The sequence below is a fragment of the Watersipora subatra genome, chromosome 3 (assembly GCF_963576615.1).
Source record: "Watersipora subatra chromosome 3, tzWatSuba1.1, whole genome shotgun sequence".
Taxonomy (NCBI): domain Eukaryota; kingdom Metazoa; phylum Bryozoa; class Gymnolaemata; order Cheilostomatida; family Watersiporidae; genus Watersipora; species Watersipora subatra.
Genome location: NC_088710.1, coordinates 53426989 through 53446639, shown reverse-complemented (window position 1 = coordinate 53446639; position 19651 = coordinate 53426989). Strand labels below are relative to the sequence as shown.

Sequence of the window (19651 nt, the reverse complement as noted above, 5' to 3'; positions counted from 1 at the left end):
TGCTAATACACATACATATTGCACTTGAAGAGTGTCATGGTCTGAAAGGTTCGGAATCAAACGATTGCTAGATTAGAACCATTCTGCATGCATAACTGTGAACCACTTTTATAAGTTAGACTAAAATATCAGTGAATTTATTATTTAAATTTTTTGTGCACAAGAAGGAGACTAAAAGTAAAATTGTACAATATCGTTCTTCATAGATACTACAGGGAATTTATTGCGAGTGCTCATCAAGATTTAATTGAAAACAAAAGCAAATGTATAAACATAAGTGCATAACAACGATCTGTAGCCTATATACGTATGTAGAGTGACAACACAGCCTACCACTGATGAACAGCACAAGGGGAATGTTATTAACTATATCAATACTAACAACTAGACTGATACCAACCTACTGCGAATACTCAGCAGAGGAACAATACGTCACTGGTATTCAGCAGATAAACTGAGGTGTAAAATAAGAAGAGATATACTAGAAAACAGAATGTAAGTAGTTGTCATTAAAATATATATTAGTTTGAATAACTATCACGGTATATAGTTGACATGTATTTTTCTACTTGAGCATTGGTGATGGGAAATATGTCCGGTTATGCTGCTGACTCTCTTCAAATCTGAAATGAGCAGAGAATTGTCTAGAGCAGATAATGGCATAGGTGAAACATCAGCTAGTAATGTAATTCCATTAAATTCCATGAATTCAACTAATAGTTCTTTGTTAGATGACTATCTCTACGGACAAACTATAAAACTAGTTCTACTAGGTTTTCCTGTGTTTCATGGCTAACTAGCAAAATCTGCCAGTTATACATCTATTTCAAATATCTAAATACCCAAAAACAGCAATAAAATTATTCCTTTGTGGGCAGCAAATGGTGTCCAAGCACTTACTTTAGGATGAATTCCTTGTTAGAGAATTGATAGAACAGCACTGCGTGTGAGCCAGTGTCATGCCACAGGAGTACAAAAGTGATGCCGAATAGATTCGCTATTTCGCCAATTCACAAAGCATGCTACTCTTTTATAGTAGTCCTAAGAGTATATTATAATACTGCAGTAAAATGTGCACAAACCTTGGAGACTCGCCAAAAAATTGTCGGACTTTAGCAGACGATTTTGGCACCGAAGCATCGCTGTCAGAACCTATAGGAGGAGAATATCACAATTGGACAAACGATAGGAAACTAATGAAACAGTATTGCTATTACTAAATTATATAAAAATGATACAATTAGATTATTCCCTGAAAAGTTATAATATTATCTGTGAATAAAATATTAGAATAAACCATATAACAAGATTTTCGCCTTTGTACCAAAGTAATTGCGATCATTATAGTAAAATCTTTAATATCCTGATATACTAAAGTACATGTACAGGAAATCTGATTAAAGTAATCGACGCAACAAAATCAAGAACAAAAATAATATGAATTCCAATGAAGAAAAATTGTTGATTGTTCAACTGTACCAGAAAACACAGTTACCATTCTGTTTGATATGTAATCTTATGGATGATAGAAAATCTGGTGTAAAGTTCTACATTATGCCTATTGTATGTCTGGAGTGACTGGAACATCCTGTAAGTAATCTCTGTGTGTATAAATCATGAAGCAACCCTAATTTCAAAGCCTGTCTATCGCTACGGTAACCATGCAACCGTAGCAACATCTTTTTCAACATTTAATAAATGTGAACATGCTTAAAAGAGTACCGGCTATATTAGAAAAGTTCCTAAACCTGCCATTCAGTGGTGGCTCATTTTCCGTGCTGCTCCAAGTTCCTGCTCCAAATTCCTTTTAGTAATACAGATAGTGCTAACAAACTAACACAGAAACAAAACAGTAATTCTGTACACCTTAAAGGTTGACTCGCACCAAAATTCACATTATAGTTATTTGGTATCAAAAGATTCACCATGTCTTACTCTGTTGTGTTGTAGGTGCAAAATATGTAGAAATGTGATTACAAGCTCAAAAACGAAGTTAATCGCAGCCTTCACAAAAATGTCACATCTTGGAATCCCTTTATTTCGACGACGTACTCAACGTGGTTACTGTTTTGACACGTGATGCTATTACATGAAATGAAAGGCCAATAAAAGGCTCAATATAAAACGCTTCGTAGCACTAGTTTTATGACAAACACTTCGGATTCTACCAAAAAGCCCTTATTAAATATAGGTGCTCACTACTTTACAGTTTCGCTTCAGTTTGCCCTAATCATCTAGTCATAATATGATCATGTGACCCATACTTCCTACCAAACAGGTCGAACAATTTCTGCAGCATTTGTCGACTATCACAGGTGACCAACAGGCTTCTCATGTTTATCAGAGGATGACATGCACTTCTTCGAGCTAAGGTTAAAAAAACAAACAAATTTTTACGGTAGGTTTTAAGATATCAGTGCTCAAAGTGATAGCATTACAATGATGATGAAATAAACGCGTATGGACCGCGTTCAATAAACCGTGTCAATAGACACGGTTTTATTGAATGCGTGAAGTATATTTGTGAAAATATTTCGACGAGTGAGGTTGCATAACAGTGTAAACAGAAACCATCGCATTCAGCTACGTCCCATTTGAGCCGTTTTGGAAAGGGATTCGAACCTATGGCGTTTTCGTGATGGCTGCGATTAACTGTTCGTTTTTGAGCTTTTAGAAGCTTGTAATCACATTTCCACATATTTTGCACCTACAACACAGCAAAGTAAGACGTGGTGAATCTTTTGATACCAACTGTAATGTGAATTTTGTTGCAAGTCAACCTTTAAAGACAGTCACGTGGCTACACCGAGTAGCTACACCGAGTGACTACACCGAATGGCCACACCGAGTGGCTAAAGTCTGGTTCCCATATCGATTGCGAGACTCCGGCGGTAACTTGCGCCAGCAAAATGCTTGCGATGCTAGGCTCGGTGGCATCTGTTCACATATAAGCTGCATCGCTAAACATAATCGCGGAATCAAATAAAATGTTCGCTCGCCATGCCGTTTCTATAATGGTGACCTTCACATGCACAGTGCATTTTAAGAAGGTTTTTGCCTGCGCCCTTCTGCGACATTAGCGGTAAACTATTGCGATGACACCGGCAATTACCGACAATCCTCGGCGCGTATGTCCCCATTTCACCGCTAATAGCCTGCGGTACTGTTGCCGGTGCTTTGCGACGTATATGGAAACCAGGCTTTAGAGTGTGAAACATTTGAAAAGAATGAGATGATTTACCTCCACGCCTAGCAGTCTCAGGAGTTTGAGCATAATCATAGTCGCATGAGCCGGCATCACTGTAATTGTTACGGAGAATGTTTGTCCAAAATTCTGTGCTGTGCTCCAACAGTGAAGTCATCACATCTTGTTGTGGATGCGTCTCTGATATCATCTGTGCAGGCTCGGGGGCCTTGACGGAGTACCCAACCATAGTTGGCCCAAAAACTTTAGCTAAATTGTCTATTCCCATCCGTGTATTGGGTCTTTCAGCCACCCTGGTTATAAATGAAAAACTATGTGAGCAGTTCGAAAATGAAACAACAATAAAATACGTCACAAATGGGCGAAAGAAAATGTTTAGCATATCAACAGCTGAACTAGATAGAAAGGTTAAATTTCTATAATTGTAAAAAGTATTTCGAGGTTGATCAAAAAATAAACACTTGAATGAGAAACCCTTATCAACATAAGGTTTGATTCTGATTCAAGTCAGAATCAACTCTTATGTTTAAACAAAGCAGCAGATGAACATGGTTTGGCATAAAAAAGTTAGCCATATACTCGGCAAGTACGGTCACACCTCGACATACAAGAAAATCGAGATCTGAGAAGCATTTTGAGCAAGTTTCTTCCTTGAGATACGAGTATCTTTGAGATACGAGCTGGTTCTTGATGGCCACTATATGGCCAAGCATGCAAGCGGCCACTTTCGAAAACAGCATCGCTCGGTCTTTCTCCTCGAATCAGTTTGACAAAAGTTCTTTTTCAAAAGGATGGCTAAAAATTGTAGTGAATGCGAGGCAAAAAACGCCAAGCCAAAAATAGATAATAAAAATTACAACAATAGAATTAAAGTCAATTTAGTGAATTTTAAAACTTAACTTCAAATGTGTGTTTAGTAAGCTAAAATCATTTTAGTTCAATTCAAAGTTTCTGTTTTGTAGCATCACAAAAGTTTAGTGTACTAAATGCATTGCTGTCAAGTCTCAGACCGCTGTTAGCCACTACGTCAGTCTTGAAGGTAAAAACTTGCAGCAGTGTACATAATGTTACATTTTATTGTAAATTTCAACAACTAACATCTATTTCAACAAAGTAATAAATAGATATTTATTACTTTGTTGGCGTAGGTACTGAATTACAACAGTTAACACACATTTTCCGTCGTAATATCCTGTTTTATGTGGCTTTTCATAGTATGGTAACGGATTAATTTGTATTTGGTTATTTCATATAGGAAATAGTGCCTTGAGATGCGAGTGAATTGACATACGAGCTCAGCCGAGAACACATCAAGCTTGTATAATGTGAGGTATGACTGTAATGCAATAAGACTGCACGAAACATGTAATGCTAAGGACTGAAGACTCACCTCTGCAGGTGAAGAATGAGGAAAGCAATGCAGTCTCGATTGACAGAAGGCAACTGTTTGATAGCTTCTCGCACACCGCGTGACCTTTGATGCTCACCAGTCAAGTGAGCAGCATTGACAAATGACGTCCAGAGAGATGTAGGGATGAGAGGTTCTTTGAGATTGCGTATGAAGTCTTTGAGGCATCCAGAGATGACGTGTATGTCTGAGACCGAATCCTACAACCAGGGTTAGTTTAGTGCATAAAGTGGTGGCTGGGACCAATAAGATGGTGGTTAGGAGGCTACTTCCGCTAGTCATAAAGACCCATGTTCGCCATGACCTACCAACTTAGGATCTTTGCCTTTCATAAATCGGTCTTTTAGCTCTTTGACTTCTCGTTCAGAGCCAGACTTTCTGTAGATCCCTTCTTCATTAAAACCTCTTGACTCAACCTATGGTGCAGGTACAAGCAAAACTAAGTACATATAATTTTTTGGCAGCAGATGTTATATGTGACAGAAAATCTCCTGATGCGAGTGTTTCTAACTGGCTATCAACGTAGAAAAGGTACCTTTACATTAAGGTGAGAGGGTGAAGTCAGTAGTTTGCACTTGTGTTTCTAGATTGACAAGTCAGCGGTACAAATTACACAGGTGTATTTCATCTTGAAACTAAAGTCATACCTGCTTAAGACTTAAAAAACTACCAAACATCCTCCAGTCAGATTTCTTAAACTGCCCCGGCGGATTATATGACACGAGCCCATGTCACCTTTTTCTCATTTCACACACAAAACCCCAGTTAAAGATGTGATTGTTAAAAACGTTAAAATTTTATTCTAGCAATCATGAGCAAATACAAAATAAAATATATGCGAATAGAGGACTAGACTTTTATTGCAATAGCCGATGTGAATACGAGAGATAGTGACAGGCTGTCTCACTATAAACATCATTTTGGGTAAGCCTGGGCACATCTTTTTTTTCTGAGTCAGATTTTTGGTCATGATAAATTTTTGTAGATTTTAATCTTCAAATATCGTGACAGTGCGATCGCCTAAAACTACAAACAACATCTCAAATGATAGAAAAACATAGTTAATTTCTGTTAAAATCAACTAAAATTTGGCACAATCACATCTTTACGACACATGTCAGCCACCGAAACAGACACACAACTGATCCATAATATTCCTGCTTTTAACATTGATCAAGGAGATATGTCGTTTTTACAGCGCATGCTATCCCTGAATAGCGACCACTCAAGATGAAAACTGCCATTTACTAGAACTTCGCGTCAAAATTTGTTTTCAAAAGGTGTTTCAACTGTCTAATACACCTAAAAGGAACAAAATGGTTATGGTCTAAAACCTGCTAACTAGGTAGGAATGGTGAGACATTCTTAGAATTTCACCTTAGGACAGTCCTCACCAACTAAAACTGCAAGTGGGTGTTATACGCGCAGTCATCTTGTTGGATCTCTTTTTGTCATTATGGTTTGTTCAAAGTTATGATCGCTTTTTAAAAAACAAAGAGTACCATTTAAAAATCTTAAGTTTTTCCTTAGCACTCGTGTTTGATGATACTCAATGTATTGTTGTAGTTATTCTTTTAATGGCGTTCTAGCTAGGTGTGGACCATTGAAAAGAAAATGGAAGTAAATTGTTCTGCAAAAGCCGAGCTCAGAAACTGAGCAACAATAAAGATGTATGACAGACGCGTATCAACGATGACAAAGGCATACCTCATTGACACACTGCAAGATAATTGCTGGTACAAAAGGGGGATCTGGTGGTGCGAAGTCAATGATACGATTGCCCTGTGTACCCTTGCAGGGCGTAGCATCAGTCGGGATACAGAGCTGAGATAGTCTGGCCTTGCATTCGACATGACTTGCCACCTTGCAATCTAAAAGATAAGCGTCTTATGTGTGAGAAAGGTATTTAGAGGGCATCATTGTAGATACCCATGTGACAATCCAAAGACACTCTAGCAGGCATTTACAAAGGTCAAACTAGTAACTGATGATTAAATCTTAGGAAGAAATACCTTTGCATTTGAATGCCCGATGTCCAAACCTGATCTTTTTGCCACATGGAGTGCAAGATTCGGGTCGCATCACATTTTTACTAAAGAGGTTATGCTGGCGCTGCAGTTTACTAGCTGAAGCCCATCGTTTGATTGTCGGTGACCTGAATGAAATACAGCTCACGTGCATTAGAAGTTATGATAGTAGCCAACGGTGCTATTTGATACATAGCATAAGCATTCTTCAATATTCCCCAATTGTGAATAATCTGCCATACATGTACATTTAGTGACAAACCAGTTTGAGCTTTTAGGTTTATGGTGTTAAGTGTTCAATTTAACACACCAATGCTTTTAGCAATTCTTTGAATAAACTATTCTACCTACTGCAGCACATCCTGGGCCCAATAACATCTCGTTAGCTGATATATATATATATATATATATATATATATATATATATATATATATATATATATACTACAGTAGATGCTCCTACAATGTCAATAATCCGTTTTGAGGATGTTTACGTTATAAGGACTTTACGTTATACGACCGGTAACACACATGACAATTGCTTAATCCGTTGCGAGGTCTTCCCAAACTCACCACACAAACCCTTAAAAAAAAACTAAACCTTTTACTTTAATGACTGTACAGCAACTGTGGTATTACGGGTTTGTATCGACAACTCTCTTTTTTTCTCATCACTTCCACTTGGTTTAGGGCCAATGATTACAGTAATTTTACACCAAGATAAGAGAAACGCACGCCTTCAATGCCAATTTGATTTCGATATTTTCTGAATGGTGCAAAGAAACAAAAATTTAGTATGTCTAAAATAAAGTGAAACAAAAATATATCTTTGCTATAATAAGGGTGGTGTATGTCTGTCCGTCTTTCCGAAGCCGTCCTCATCATCATCATCGAAAGGCTCTATTTGTTCAAATTTCCCTCTTTCAATTAGGACTTTTACTGCGTGTCAACAATCTCTTCTTTCCTCCGTGTCAAGGTTTTAGCTGTGGCAGCGTCTATGCCTAGTTTTTTAATGTCTTGCTTGACGTCTTTCCCTTTGTGATCTTACGGGCTCCTCGTGACATTTTCATCAGTCTCTTGTACCCGCTTATAGCTACGAGCCAGTGTTGTAGGCTAGGATAAAGAATCACTTTCAACGAGACTTAAACTCGTCAAACTCCACTTAATCCAACACCTGCACCAATCTGCCACCTGCACCAATCTGCCTTTGGTTATTTCTGAATAATTGTGCAGATACCAGTTATTCTCTGTGCTTTATTGGCATCACACCTGATGATCTCTCAAAGAACGCTAGACTACTAGCATACTAGCATATGTGATAGAGATGCCCCAAGACAATGTTTTCTCTCAAATGCAGCAGGAGAGAAAGCGATATTTTAAGGCTAACTATGAGATTCTCATTACCAATATTGAATTTGAGAACTTGCACTGACTTGACGCCTTACGACATATAAAATTTTTTACAAAATGAGAATGAAAAAATTGACATAAATCCATTATGTTAAGTGGAATCTACGTTATAGGACATTTACGTTAAAAGAGCGTCTACAGTATATCACCGATTCTTATTCTACAATCAGTTTAAGGCAAGAAGTCAAATCTTCAGTATAAGGTGAAGACTCAAGGCCTCGGTATACAGTAGGGTCTCTTGTATACAGCTAGAGGCGAGGACTTGGGCTCTTAGTATAAGGTAAGCACTCAATTCCTTGGCATACAGTGAGAACTAATGTCTACAGGATAAAGTTAGGTTGCATGTGCTCAGTTTGAGTTGGGGCCTCAAGTCCCTAATGCAAGGCGTGCAATGTTTTGCTTGTTCCTTAAAACAGAGTTGCAAGAGTAAACTGAGTTCTGTTAGCCCTTCGCAAACTCAGTTTCAAACACAAATGTACATAAACCGTGGTTGCCATATCGCCCACGAGACTCACAGAAATTTTGAATAGAAAAACACTAGGACACGAGGCTTGGCAGCTTGTGCCCACAAAACCTGCCTTATCAGTAACGCTTGGCCAAACTGCTACGAAAGGTCAAGGTTGTTTAAAAAATTGCTGTTAGTAACAGAAGACAGAACTTGGTAAGCATGGTTCCCATATCCCATGCTGGTCTTCACCCATTCAGTACATTTTGAAAAGATCTTGTCTACTACAAGTTTCCAAAAAGTTGAACAATGTTGAACTTTTCTGATTGCTGCCGAGAGCTAATAATAGTACTCAGAATGTAGAGCACCAACTTATGCTAGTCCAACAAGCCAGTAGCCAATGCTTGCAGCCTATACGGGAACCAGCCTTTAGTGAGCCAGTTTGGATGGAAACAAGTATAGATAACCTGATGTGCCATTTGCAATTTTATATTTGCCAATTCTCGAATGAACACTTACTCAGGTGGTGAGGTAGGAGATTCAAACCCTCCATTCTTAAGAATACTCTTCGGAGGAATTGAGCTTAAAGGTACTCTGCGTCCAGTGTCAATGTCATGAAATGAATCTGTATCAACATCTTCATCATCGATACGAGCGCCTAGAAAGTAAAAACTTAGTTTTACCAACATTTGTTGCTGAAATGTGGTTACAAAAGGCATGCCGATTAAAAGATTTCAATAATATCTAGATAAAGTAGGATAGTACTTGACAGTAAGATAGTACTTGACAGTAGGTTAGTACTTGACAGTGTCTTGACTGCTTTGAATGGTAGATGGCATTAAAAAGACTACTGAAGCAAATTTACGACCTGCTATATAATAAAATACATATATATTGTGATGTTTATCGCACCAGCAGACAAACTCCGTTTCATCTTGTTCCGACTTGACCTTCTTGGTTTCACATCAGTTTGAGGCGGCGGTCGAGTGCTGCTGTCATCTGTTTCAATTGAAGTCTCGGTATCGCCGCCAAGCAATCTACGTCTCTTTGGTGGAGTTTTTTCTTCACTTTCAGGAGGCGCTGTTGGCTCCACAGAGTAGTTCTTCAATGTTGCCTCACTGGGCACACGGTAAGGACTCCGAGGCTCACTTGGACGTGACCTACGTTTGCTGCGGCGTACAACGCGAGACTGGAGTATGTCATCACCTGTTTTATCATACTCGGACTCCGAGAGTAGTGATAAAGACTCATCCAGCAGACCTGTATCCATCATGCTGTAATAATTTCAATATTTCTACAGAATGCCAGGTGATCAACATAGTGTAAGGACACAATCTTTTAAGATATATAATAGAAGACAAACTTTATTACTACCGCTACTCTAAAAGTAGACCGACACATGCGACTAAGCAAGGAAGAGTAACTACTAATCGCATAAATATATTTGCTGGCCTCAAGACGACATACAACCAATCATTTAAAGAGCCTACCACCATACAAGAATAATAGTTGGACTGAGTAGCACTACATTAGCAACTTTGGGTTTCAAGAACGTACCTTGGACTACCCCAGCCATATGGATTTGAATTGTTTAGAAATGCCAACTTTTGCCGCTCTTCCTCACTCAACAAATTGTAGCTCTGGTTGCCTTTGCTCCCAACGAGTTCCTTGATTATTTGCATCTGACGAGCCTATGACAAGGTAAGAAAACCCTTATTGACTAACAATTGTCATATGCTACCAATAGGAAAAAAGGTACTACCCCTACTACTACCACTTGTATATGTTATTAATAGTAAGTACTGCCCCCACCCCACCACAATCATTCGGTATATGTCACAAATAGGAGCGAAATTTACCACCTGGCAGACATTACTAATTGGAGAAAATTGCTATCTCGACTGGTACAATTCAGTATATGTTACTAATAGGAGGAAGCATACCAACTGATCCAGCTCAGTTTGTACCCGCTTGCGCTCTAACATTTCTTCTTCCAACTCCCGTCTTACTTGTGCAAGCGTGAACTCGAGTCTTTTTCGCTCATTGTTGGCCTATGAGAAAGCATTGCAATGCTAGACAAAGCGCAGTATCCTCAGTGAACTGATTGTCATACCTATCATAACCTAACGACACTTACTTGCTTCAAGTCAGCTTCCAACTTATCTGTTGCTCTATTTTTACCCCGAAGCTCTTGACGGACCTTCAGCTCATGACTGATAAAATTTCGCCAGTCTACAATCATGTTCAATTGATAATTTTATGCTGCAAGATTGTGTGTCAATTATGTCTTGATTACGGACAAGACCTGATGTGGCAGAAATTGTTGAACTCAGACAAATGAGCAAGTCTAATTAAACATAAGCCTTATTGTTTTAGGGTACTTCATAATAGTTTGATGACTGATTCATAAAAATACATATTCACACTACATTTGGACACTACAAGTATCCAGAAAAGCATTGTTCGGACCATAGTTCAATGGAAAACTTTTGGCATCAATAAGGGCTTTGTACATATCAGATATACTGTAATCTGCGCATGCTAAACGATAAAAGCGACTTGCATGGTTGTTATAGTTAAAAAGCGAGTGATCTAATCGCTTGCAAAAGATTGTTTAACCCGGTTTAATGGAAATGCAAGCTATAACAAATGTGCTACAGACTGCACTACAAATCCGAACCAATGTACTAAAATGTATTACATATTTGAAAACTTAATAAGATACTGAAACTGATCAAAAACAATCTTGAAATAAGAGTAATAAGTACACCTAACAAAAGAACTGTGCTAAAATAAAAGATGCAAGTAGAACTACTCCTGCGACCCACCTCCTTCTTGGAAGGTAAAGAGAGGGTGTCGAATAGAATCATCATACCGGGCTACCAGAGAAAGCTCCTTCCAATCCATGGAGGACAATATTCTAGCTTGAGACGTGACAATATTGGCAACAGCAAGACTAGATAAAAACAAATTAACAATAAGAGCGTGATATTTTAAATAAAATCCATTTCTTCCCTAAATTTAACAGGCACACGCAAAAAGGTCTGTTATATCAGATATGAGCTCAATTACCATGAACATAATCCTTGAGAATATGAGCATCACTGAAGTTCACCCTTATGTAAACAGAATCATAGTTCAATTTAACTCATTCAAACATTTATGAAACAAAATAATATCACTCAACACGAACTGAAATACAAAAGCATTTAAGGTACACAAATTAAACGAGATTGTTTTTTTTGCCTTCAAATTGATTTTATCGAATTAGAAGATATATAAACTCAGTTTGATTAAAAATATATATTTACTTTTAAAGTGAATAAAATGTAGTTGAGCTCCTTATGTGTCTTAGTTTCTATGTATAATAATATATACATATATATATGATTTTAGTATCTACTAGCATTGAGACCCAGCGTTGGCTGGGTATAGAGTGAAATTACAATAATATTTACCGTAAAACCTTAACTTGAACACCATGGTGCTGTATTTTTCAACCCTTCTCTTAAAAGTGGCGCATTAACTCTTACACGGACGCATCAAATGTCGCCTATATTTTGCACTTTCCTTCAGACGATACAACATTAACCCTATTGTATGCAACAAATTATTTTATAAACATCGTCGAACAGTGAGTATCACTATTTACAAAAGTGTCATTAAGTTCATTGAAAATTAATTCTTGTACGTTGACAATAAAATTTCCTTCTGCATCTGGATAAGGTTTACATAAGCTTTTTGTAAGATGACGGGACCACCAGTGATTTTCTAAATAGAGAGATAGCACTAATGTTGTTTTAGCACCCTGGAACTGATGCAAATCAGCTGGCGCACTGCAACTTGCTGACTCAAACAATGAATCAGATTCAACCCTCTGCTCACCAGGACTAGACCTAGCCAGATTAATGAATAGACACATGTATATCTCGCATAATTGATTATAAAAAATACTGTGTTGGCCCACTGAAACAAACACACTCCTTCATACTTGGTAGCAAACAAACATGGACTGTATATTATTTTTTGAAAATACTGAAAATTTTTCACAAAAACCAAGGAATGCTCTGACGTTTTACAGAATATGGTACAAAGACGATAAAAATGCTTATGCAGCACACATTAAAAAAAGCAAAGATCTGCACATACATTCAAAAGCTTTTAATTTCAATTTAGCTGCATAGTTAATAATGAAATAGCAGTTATGTATTCAAACATCAATGTAACAGTCTAACAAGAACTACCACAACATCAAAAGCTAGTTGAAGCTTAGGGTATGAAGTAGCAAAGTTTGCTTTAATTATTTAAAGACCTCTGTCAATGGTTGATGAGTTAAAACCAAACATCAACTGTAATATTTCATCAGAGAACAACCGATTTCTGTGCACATTACAGCATGCGAATTTTGTGTAAGCAATACACTCACATAAGTACACCATGACATTTGGCATGTTACACATTGCGTGTTTTGATCCGAAATATATCTTACCACCACTTGTTGGGGCATGTGAGTGCCAACTTGCATGAACTTTGTAATCTCAGAACCAGCAAGTAATGTTTTGTGTCAGATACTTGCATATCAATAGGCTAGCGTGTAAAGTTAAACAGTTCATGTGGCATACATGTAACAGACAATGTGTTCAATGTGACTGGTAAACAGCGGACCAAATATATAGCAGTGATTGACATAGAACCACAATTGATTAAAAGTTATTATGATTGCATATACTCTATAGGTAATATTAAGGTATAGAACAATTTTGGTATTCTCCCTTGTCTTGCAACGCGCTCCGGCGAGTAGAATGGCATGACTGGCTGAATTGCACGTTTTTTTATTTTATAACAATAAAAAAGGAGCTGCTGGCGAGTTAGCCAACAAAACAAAAAGTTCTGGTTGAATCTAATAATTGTGCGCATCTAATTCTGTGCTCCGCTTTACCAACATAATTAAGTTGATTGTTCACTTGTGAAGCTGATAGAAATCTGCGTAACCTGGTCGAAGCTAGCTGCCTTGCACCTGGCTTTATACCAGGGTAGCAGCATTTGCTCGCTCATGATATCTAATGCTAGAGCATGGAGGGCTAAAAAAATAAAATTGAATATTGCCATAAAGATTATCGCCTTATTTGCTATGAGAAGATGGGAACCCTATACCAGCTTCATATGCTGCCATGTAAATAGCAGTTCTAGATAGAACGATCGCCAATCACACACACGCCGCGGGTAACACTGTGCTTTCGCAGTTGGAAAGAGTTTTGCAGCCATACCTGCCAACTCTCACGCATTGGGCGTGAGACTCACGAAATCACCCCAAAGAAAAAATGAAAATGCGTGAGAAATGCGTGAGATTTTTGCCCCAATTTCCACAATTTTATATATACTATCATTGATACATCAATTGCCCCAAAACCAAATCTCACGCATTGCCCCACTCTTGGGTTGGCAGGTCTGTTTGCAGCGTACCAGAATTTTGTGCTATCACTAGTCTGTCTATTACTGCAACTATTTGCAAGCGATATCAAACTCGGATTGAACAGATAGAACGAGATTTTTAAATATTTTATTTGCATTTTCTGTACAAATTCACAAAAAATGTTTTGAATCATCTACCCGTTAGCGCAAACGATTTGTTATAATTCAATTGTAATTGCATTAATTAGCATACCACGAGTCTTCACGCTGAACAATCAAATTTTCCAACATGCGATGCAACGAGTCCCTATTTGTGGTATTATATATGAGCAATCTTTATTGTGGTAATCAATAGTCATAATTTGCTATATGTTTTCCACAAGGTACCACAGGTATTGACGATGGGCACGATGTATTTTATTCAAAACCGACAATCTAAAATTCTTTTACTGACCTATTGTGTGTAAAAAATCAAATTAAATCGTTACATTTGTGAGGATGTAGTAATTTTGCTGATGATAGTTACCTTTATGTAAAAAAATTCACTTCATAAAATCCGAATTTCGCGCACTTACAGTTAGTATGTTCAGAACTGCTGTGATTCGGGAAAAGTCGGGCTACTCGAATTATAGCTTCGATAAAACCGTTGCTGTTTCCGAGGCTATAACTGAGGCTATAGCAGATAAAAGCTCTGAATTGGTTGTCACGTGACGTACTTTGTTCATGTCTTCTGTAGCAAAGAAGTGAATGCGTGGATAGCAGCATCGAATTTTTGGTTAAATCGTTTTATCGGTGTCAGGACCTGTACTAAAATGCATTCGCCTCAAAATATTATCTGTCGTTTTCGTTCGCCAGCTTCTCTCGGTTATCGCAGCGAATGTTGTTGAAGATTGTTCTAAAATATGCACGATATGCCTGTATAAATTGTTACTATTTCACCATAAGTATATCTAGCTAGAGATATTTTAAACATAAGGTATCGCTTTCGAGTTGTCATGATTTGGGCTTTGTAAAAATCGATTCGTTTGACAACGGTTGGGCGTTACATTGCCCCTGAGTCAGGCTTAAAAAGTTATTGCATGACATAAATATTGATTAGCCATATTATCTTAAGTGGTATATATTTGCCAATGCATCTTAAAAAGCTGGCAATATTATCAAAGGTGTATTATTATAGAACACGTTCTAATAGAATAACGTTGTTTTTTTCTGTAATTGGTTTTATTTTGTAACTTTTGAATACCGGTACTTTTTAAACTCGACCAGAGCGAAGAAAAACCAAATAAAGCAAAGAAAATTGGGCTATCGTGATAATACCATTTCATCCTTACACAGTTTAGCAGTGTTTAGCCAACCTGTTTAAATTTTTGCTGTTAGCTGTTGATGAATTTTAAATCTGGAAAGTTACCTTTGAACCTGATGATCTAATCCCCGAATGATTATTTGTTGAAACTGTTCAATGCATAACAAACTACCATGACAAATTTAATTAATACATAGTTGTGACGGACAACATGTTTTTTCACCATATTCTCAATTGAGAATAATCAAACATAGTATTTTAAAACAGCAGCTGCTTGCTGTGACCCCATAAGATTTTATTTTTATATAGACAATGGCTATTCAGTGATCGTTTTGTTGTACTGACGTCAAATAACAAGTCTTTTGAAGTGACTTTCGCACAAACACTCTTTAATTTGTGCTTTCAGCAATGTATTTATAGTTTGATTAAGCCTTGTCAAACAATGGCTGTATAATAGGTATTAACAGAAGTTCCTAGAATACAACAATTTTGATAACCTTATAAATTATGTTTCTATTACATTCCCACACTTATGTTGTATTAATGCAAGACATGCAAATTATACTTGTGTTCACATTTGCTGGATATAACTTCAAGTTGCTACCATATCTATTGAGCAAACCAATTTTGAAAATTGAGTTTGTTGTGGTTTATACTACTGGAATCTTAGTTGAGGAGAAGATTAAATTATTGATTTTTCTAGTAGCGCTTCTCCAAAGTGGTTACAATTTCAAATAAATTATGGTGAGATAAATTTTTATTTGCCATAGACTTTCATTTATAGATAATGTATTAAGATAAATTTTAGTTATAGATTATACTTTGTGTTGGGTGAAAACACTGAAGTTGGTATTGTTTAGTTGCATAAACTGCTGCTATAGGTCTCGCAATGATTAATAAGAATGTGCCAAGTACGCATGGATATGTTAACAAAATCATGTGTAATTTTCTCAGTATTAAGTTTGTTACTAATAGCTCTGTCTTTTCTGTACATTGAAGTTAGCTGACTGTACATGGTTTGATACTGCTCTAACAATACTTTACAAAGTGTTGTGACTAGTCTAATATGTTTGCAGAATCTATTCTTAGGCTTAGTTAAAGGTTGACTTGCAACAAAGTTCACATTACCGTTATTTGATATGAAAAGATTCACCATGTCTTACTCTGTTGTGTTGTAGGTGCCAAATATGTGGAAATGTGATTACAAGCTCTTAAAAGATCAAAAACAAACAGAAAATTGCAGCCACACGAGACTGCCGTAGTTTGGATTCCCTTTCCAAAACGGCTCAAATGTGATGTAGTTGTGAGAGATGGTTTCTGTTTACACTTTCTTGCATCCTTATCCGCCGAAATATTTTCACAAATATACTTCACGCATTCAATAAAACTATGTCTATTGTTCTTACGCGTCTGTTTTATCGTCATTGTAATGCTGTCACTTTTAGCACTGATATCCTATAACTTACCGTAAAAATTCGTTAAATTTTTTAACCTTAGCTCGAAGGAGTACATATCATTGTCTGATAATCATGACGAGCCTGTTGGTCACTTGTGATAATCGAAAAGTGCTGCAGAAATTATTTGCGAAGTATTGTGTCACATGATCAAATTACGACTTGCCAATTAGACCAGGCCGAAACAAAACTGTAAAGTAGCGAGCATCTATATTTGATTCGGGGTCTTCGGTAAAACCCGAAGTGTTTGTCATAAACTAGTATTACGATAAGTTTTATATTGAGCTTTGTATTGGCCTTTCAATTCACGTGAGAACATACGTGACAAGACGATAACCAAATTTCGTGGCTACGTCATCGAAATAAAGAGATTCCAATCTACGGCGGCTTTTCGTTTTTGAGCTTTTAAAGCTTGTAATCACATTTCCACATATTTGGCACTTACAACACAACAGGGTAAGACATGGTGAATCATTTGATACCAAATAACTGTAATGTGAATTTTGTTGCAAGTCAACCTTTAAGAAATGGCATCGATTAGAAAAGGGAAAGTTGAGGAAATCATATCTATACGTACTATTATTATTAACCATTGTCTATCCGTCTGATCGCTTTTTCAGTCACAAATCCTTATTCTAATCTTATCCCGTTATTGGCCATGGAAGGTACCTGATGAGGTCAGTTGATTTGAGCGGCAGTCTAATAAACTGAATGTTTGAGCCCCATATTGGCCAGCATATTAGTCTCATTACTTGCATATACAGAACTTTGTCAGCGCGTGAAAGTTGATACATTTAAAACAACTCCTATTGTAATGCAAAAACAAAAAGCTTTGACATTTATGCCGCACTCCATCATTTCTGACAGCTTGACATTGTCTCAAAAGTCACCTTTTATTAACCACAAATCTGTGAGCACTTTTAAATGAATCTCAAATGAAATTGATTTTTGATAGGAGTTACAATGGAAATTCTAGTCTGTCTAATGAGGACCAATCATTGCAAAGAATGAAATACGTAAATTGTTTTTCTTTTGTCAATTTTGAATAGCTAAGGTGGTAGCTTTTATTTAAAATGACCAACTGTAATGGAAAAAAATACTTGGAGTAATCCTGGTTTAATTATGAACAAGCCAACTGATGTTGGTAATTATCGTTCAGCTTATTATCGTCATAATTAGTGTGATTGATTGCTAAAACTAGTATGGCGGTAGCTCTATTATACTTATAGCATATTTTGGGTTCCCTAAAATTAAACTAAGAAATTACCCTATACTACTTACAGTTACAAAAACATATTCTCAGTAGTGACATAATGGGCAGACGGTGTTTTTTGTTTGTGCAAAAGGTTTGTCACACACACACGGGCTCATAATTATTTGAGGGCTAGAAAATCTCTGAGGATAAATATATCTTACATATATTAATGTAACAGCAAAATAGACAAATAATAACAATTGTATGTTTATAGCTTGGGTTAGTTAGCTCCCAATTTATGTACCGGTACTTGCCACTTTAATTGTTACCAACTTTATTTAGTCAAATTGAGCAATAAAACAGCTAATTTTGCATTCGCCTCTGTAACCTCTTTTGTTTTGAAAAAAACTTCAAATACAGTCAAACATGGATAACTCGAACTTCAAGGGACCGAGCAAAAGTGTTCGAATTATCAGAGCGTTCAAGTTATCAGAGCACTGTCACAAGTCCATATATTTACTTATTTATTAGTAGATACATGTACATATACAAACTATAATATAAATCAAAAGCACAAATGGCTTGTTTCAAATTAAATGCTTCTAATGTAAAGTTTAAAACGTTTTCATGAAAAAGTATAGAGATTTTTCTATCACTTGAGATTGGTTTGTTGTTTGAGGTGATGTTATCGCCAGGACATTTTTCAGATTGACATTGGCAAAACTTGATCGTTGTTGAAATGCTCAAAAGAAAAGACATTTTTTTCTTTTGGGGTTTTACCCACGATCAATTCTGCCGTTTTTTCTTGAAGTTTATGCAGATTACCTTACTTTACCTGGGATTCGTTAAGAGCAACACTCCGCGGCAGTTCAATTAGAAGTTTTACGAGGTTTTACGGTACATTCTATATCACTCACGCTTTTTTAATAGATACTTATTGAATGTACACACGTATTCTGTGTTTAGGTCAAACGATGAATAGTTTATTGTAGCTCAGACAACGTATACGTTTAATTACAACAATTTTTAAGACGTTTTAAACATTCAACATTCCGACGTTGATTCAACACGGAATCGACATCGGAAAACTATTCATCACGGGCTAGCCGGGTCACGCACTCAAGGATTTTTGCCACGCACATACAAAACAACATGCGATTTTTGTTTTGTATGTGCGTGGCGAAAATCCTTGCGCGCGTGACCCGGCTAGCCCGTGCTATTCATCGTATCGCAGTATAAATCAAATTTCACCAAACCTTTAAAAATGTCATTGACAAAAATATTTTGCCGATGGTGGTAATAACGACGCTTATGAATTACGAAAAGATGAAGTTTACCTCTATGGCTTTGAATAAAGTGATTTTCTAAAGCGATAACAACCGTTTCGGAAGCCGTTGGGCAAAAAAACAGTTCGAATTAACAGTGTTGAGTTCGAGTTATCTATAGCAATTTATCATTACGTGGGAACAGACCAAAGGAAATGTTCGAATTAACCATGTGTTCGAGCTATCCGTGGACGAGTTATCCATGTTTGACTGTACATACATGTATAAAGGTTACAAAGCGGCAATGATGTTTTTGCCCAGTGGTGTGACATAACACATTAGTGATAAGCAAAGCTTTTTTTATTGATGGTTTTTGATGTCGTGTAAATTAGAAAACTCATTTGAAGGCGCTTATATCGTGGTATTTGAACTTTATGGAGCTTTGTTTATATCGTTGTTCATGCTGTTGTGAAGCATTGTCGGCTTTATGGAGCTTTGTTTATATCGTTGCTCATGCTGTTGTGAAG

At 36.9% G+C, this 19651-nt stretch overlaps 1 protein-coding gene across 2 annotated transcripts; it reads right to left on the bottom strand.

Annotated features, from left to right (window-relative positions):
* Positions 1-121: 121 nt before the first annotated feature.
* On the bottom strand, positions 122-11428 carry LOC137390228 (rac GTPase-activating protein 1-like). Of its 2 annotated transcripts, none has more exons than XM_068076540.1 (13): positions 11324-11428; positions 10633-10727; positions 10439-10546; positions 10053-10186; positions 9408-9769; positions 9015-9153; positions 6626-6768; positions 6321-6484; positions 4922-5029; positions 4596-4813; positions 3242-3498; positions 1083-1152; positions 122-623 (listed from the first exon to the last, which is right to left on the bottom strand). In XM_068076540.1, the coding sequence occupies exons 1-13, from the start codon at positions 11400-11402 to the stop codon at positions 566-568; spliced, it is 1935 nt and encodes a 644-aa protein (XP_067932641.1). In that variant the 5' UTR covers positions 11403-11428; the 3' UTR covers positions 122-565. The 2 variants fall into 2 exon arrangements, with proteins under 2 accessions (XP_067932641.1, XP_067932642.1); XM_068076541.1 differs by having other exon boundaries at positions 3242-3486.
* Positions 11429-19651: the final 8223 nt, after the last annotated feature.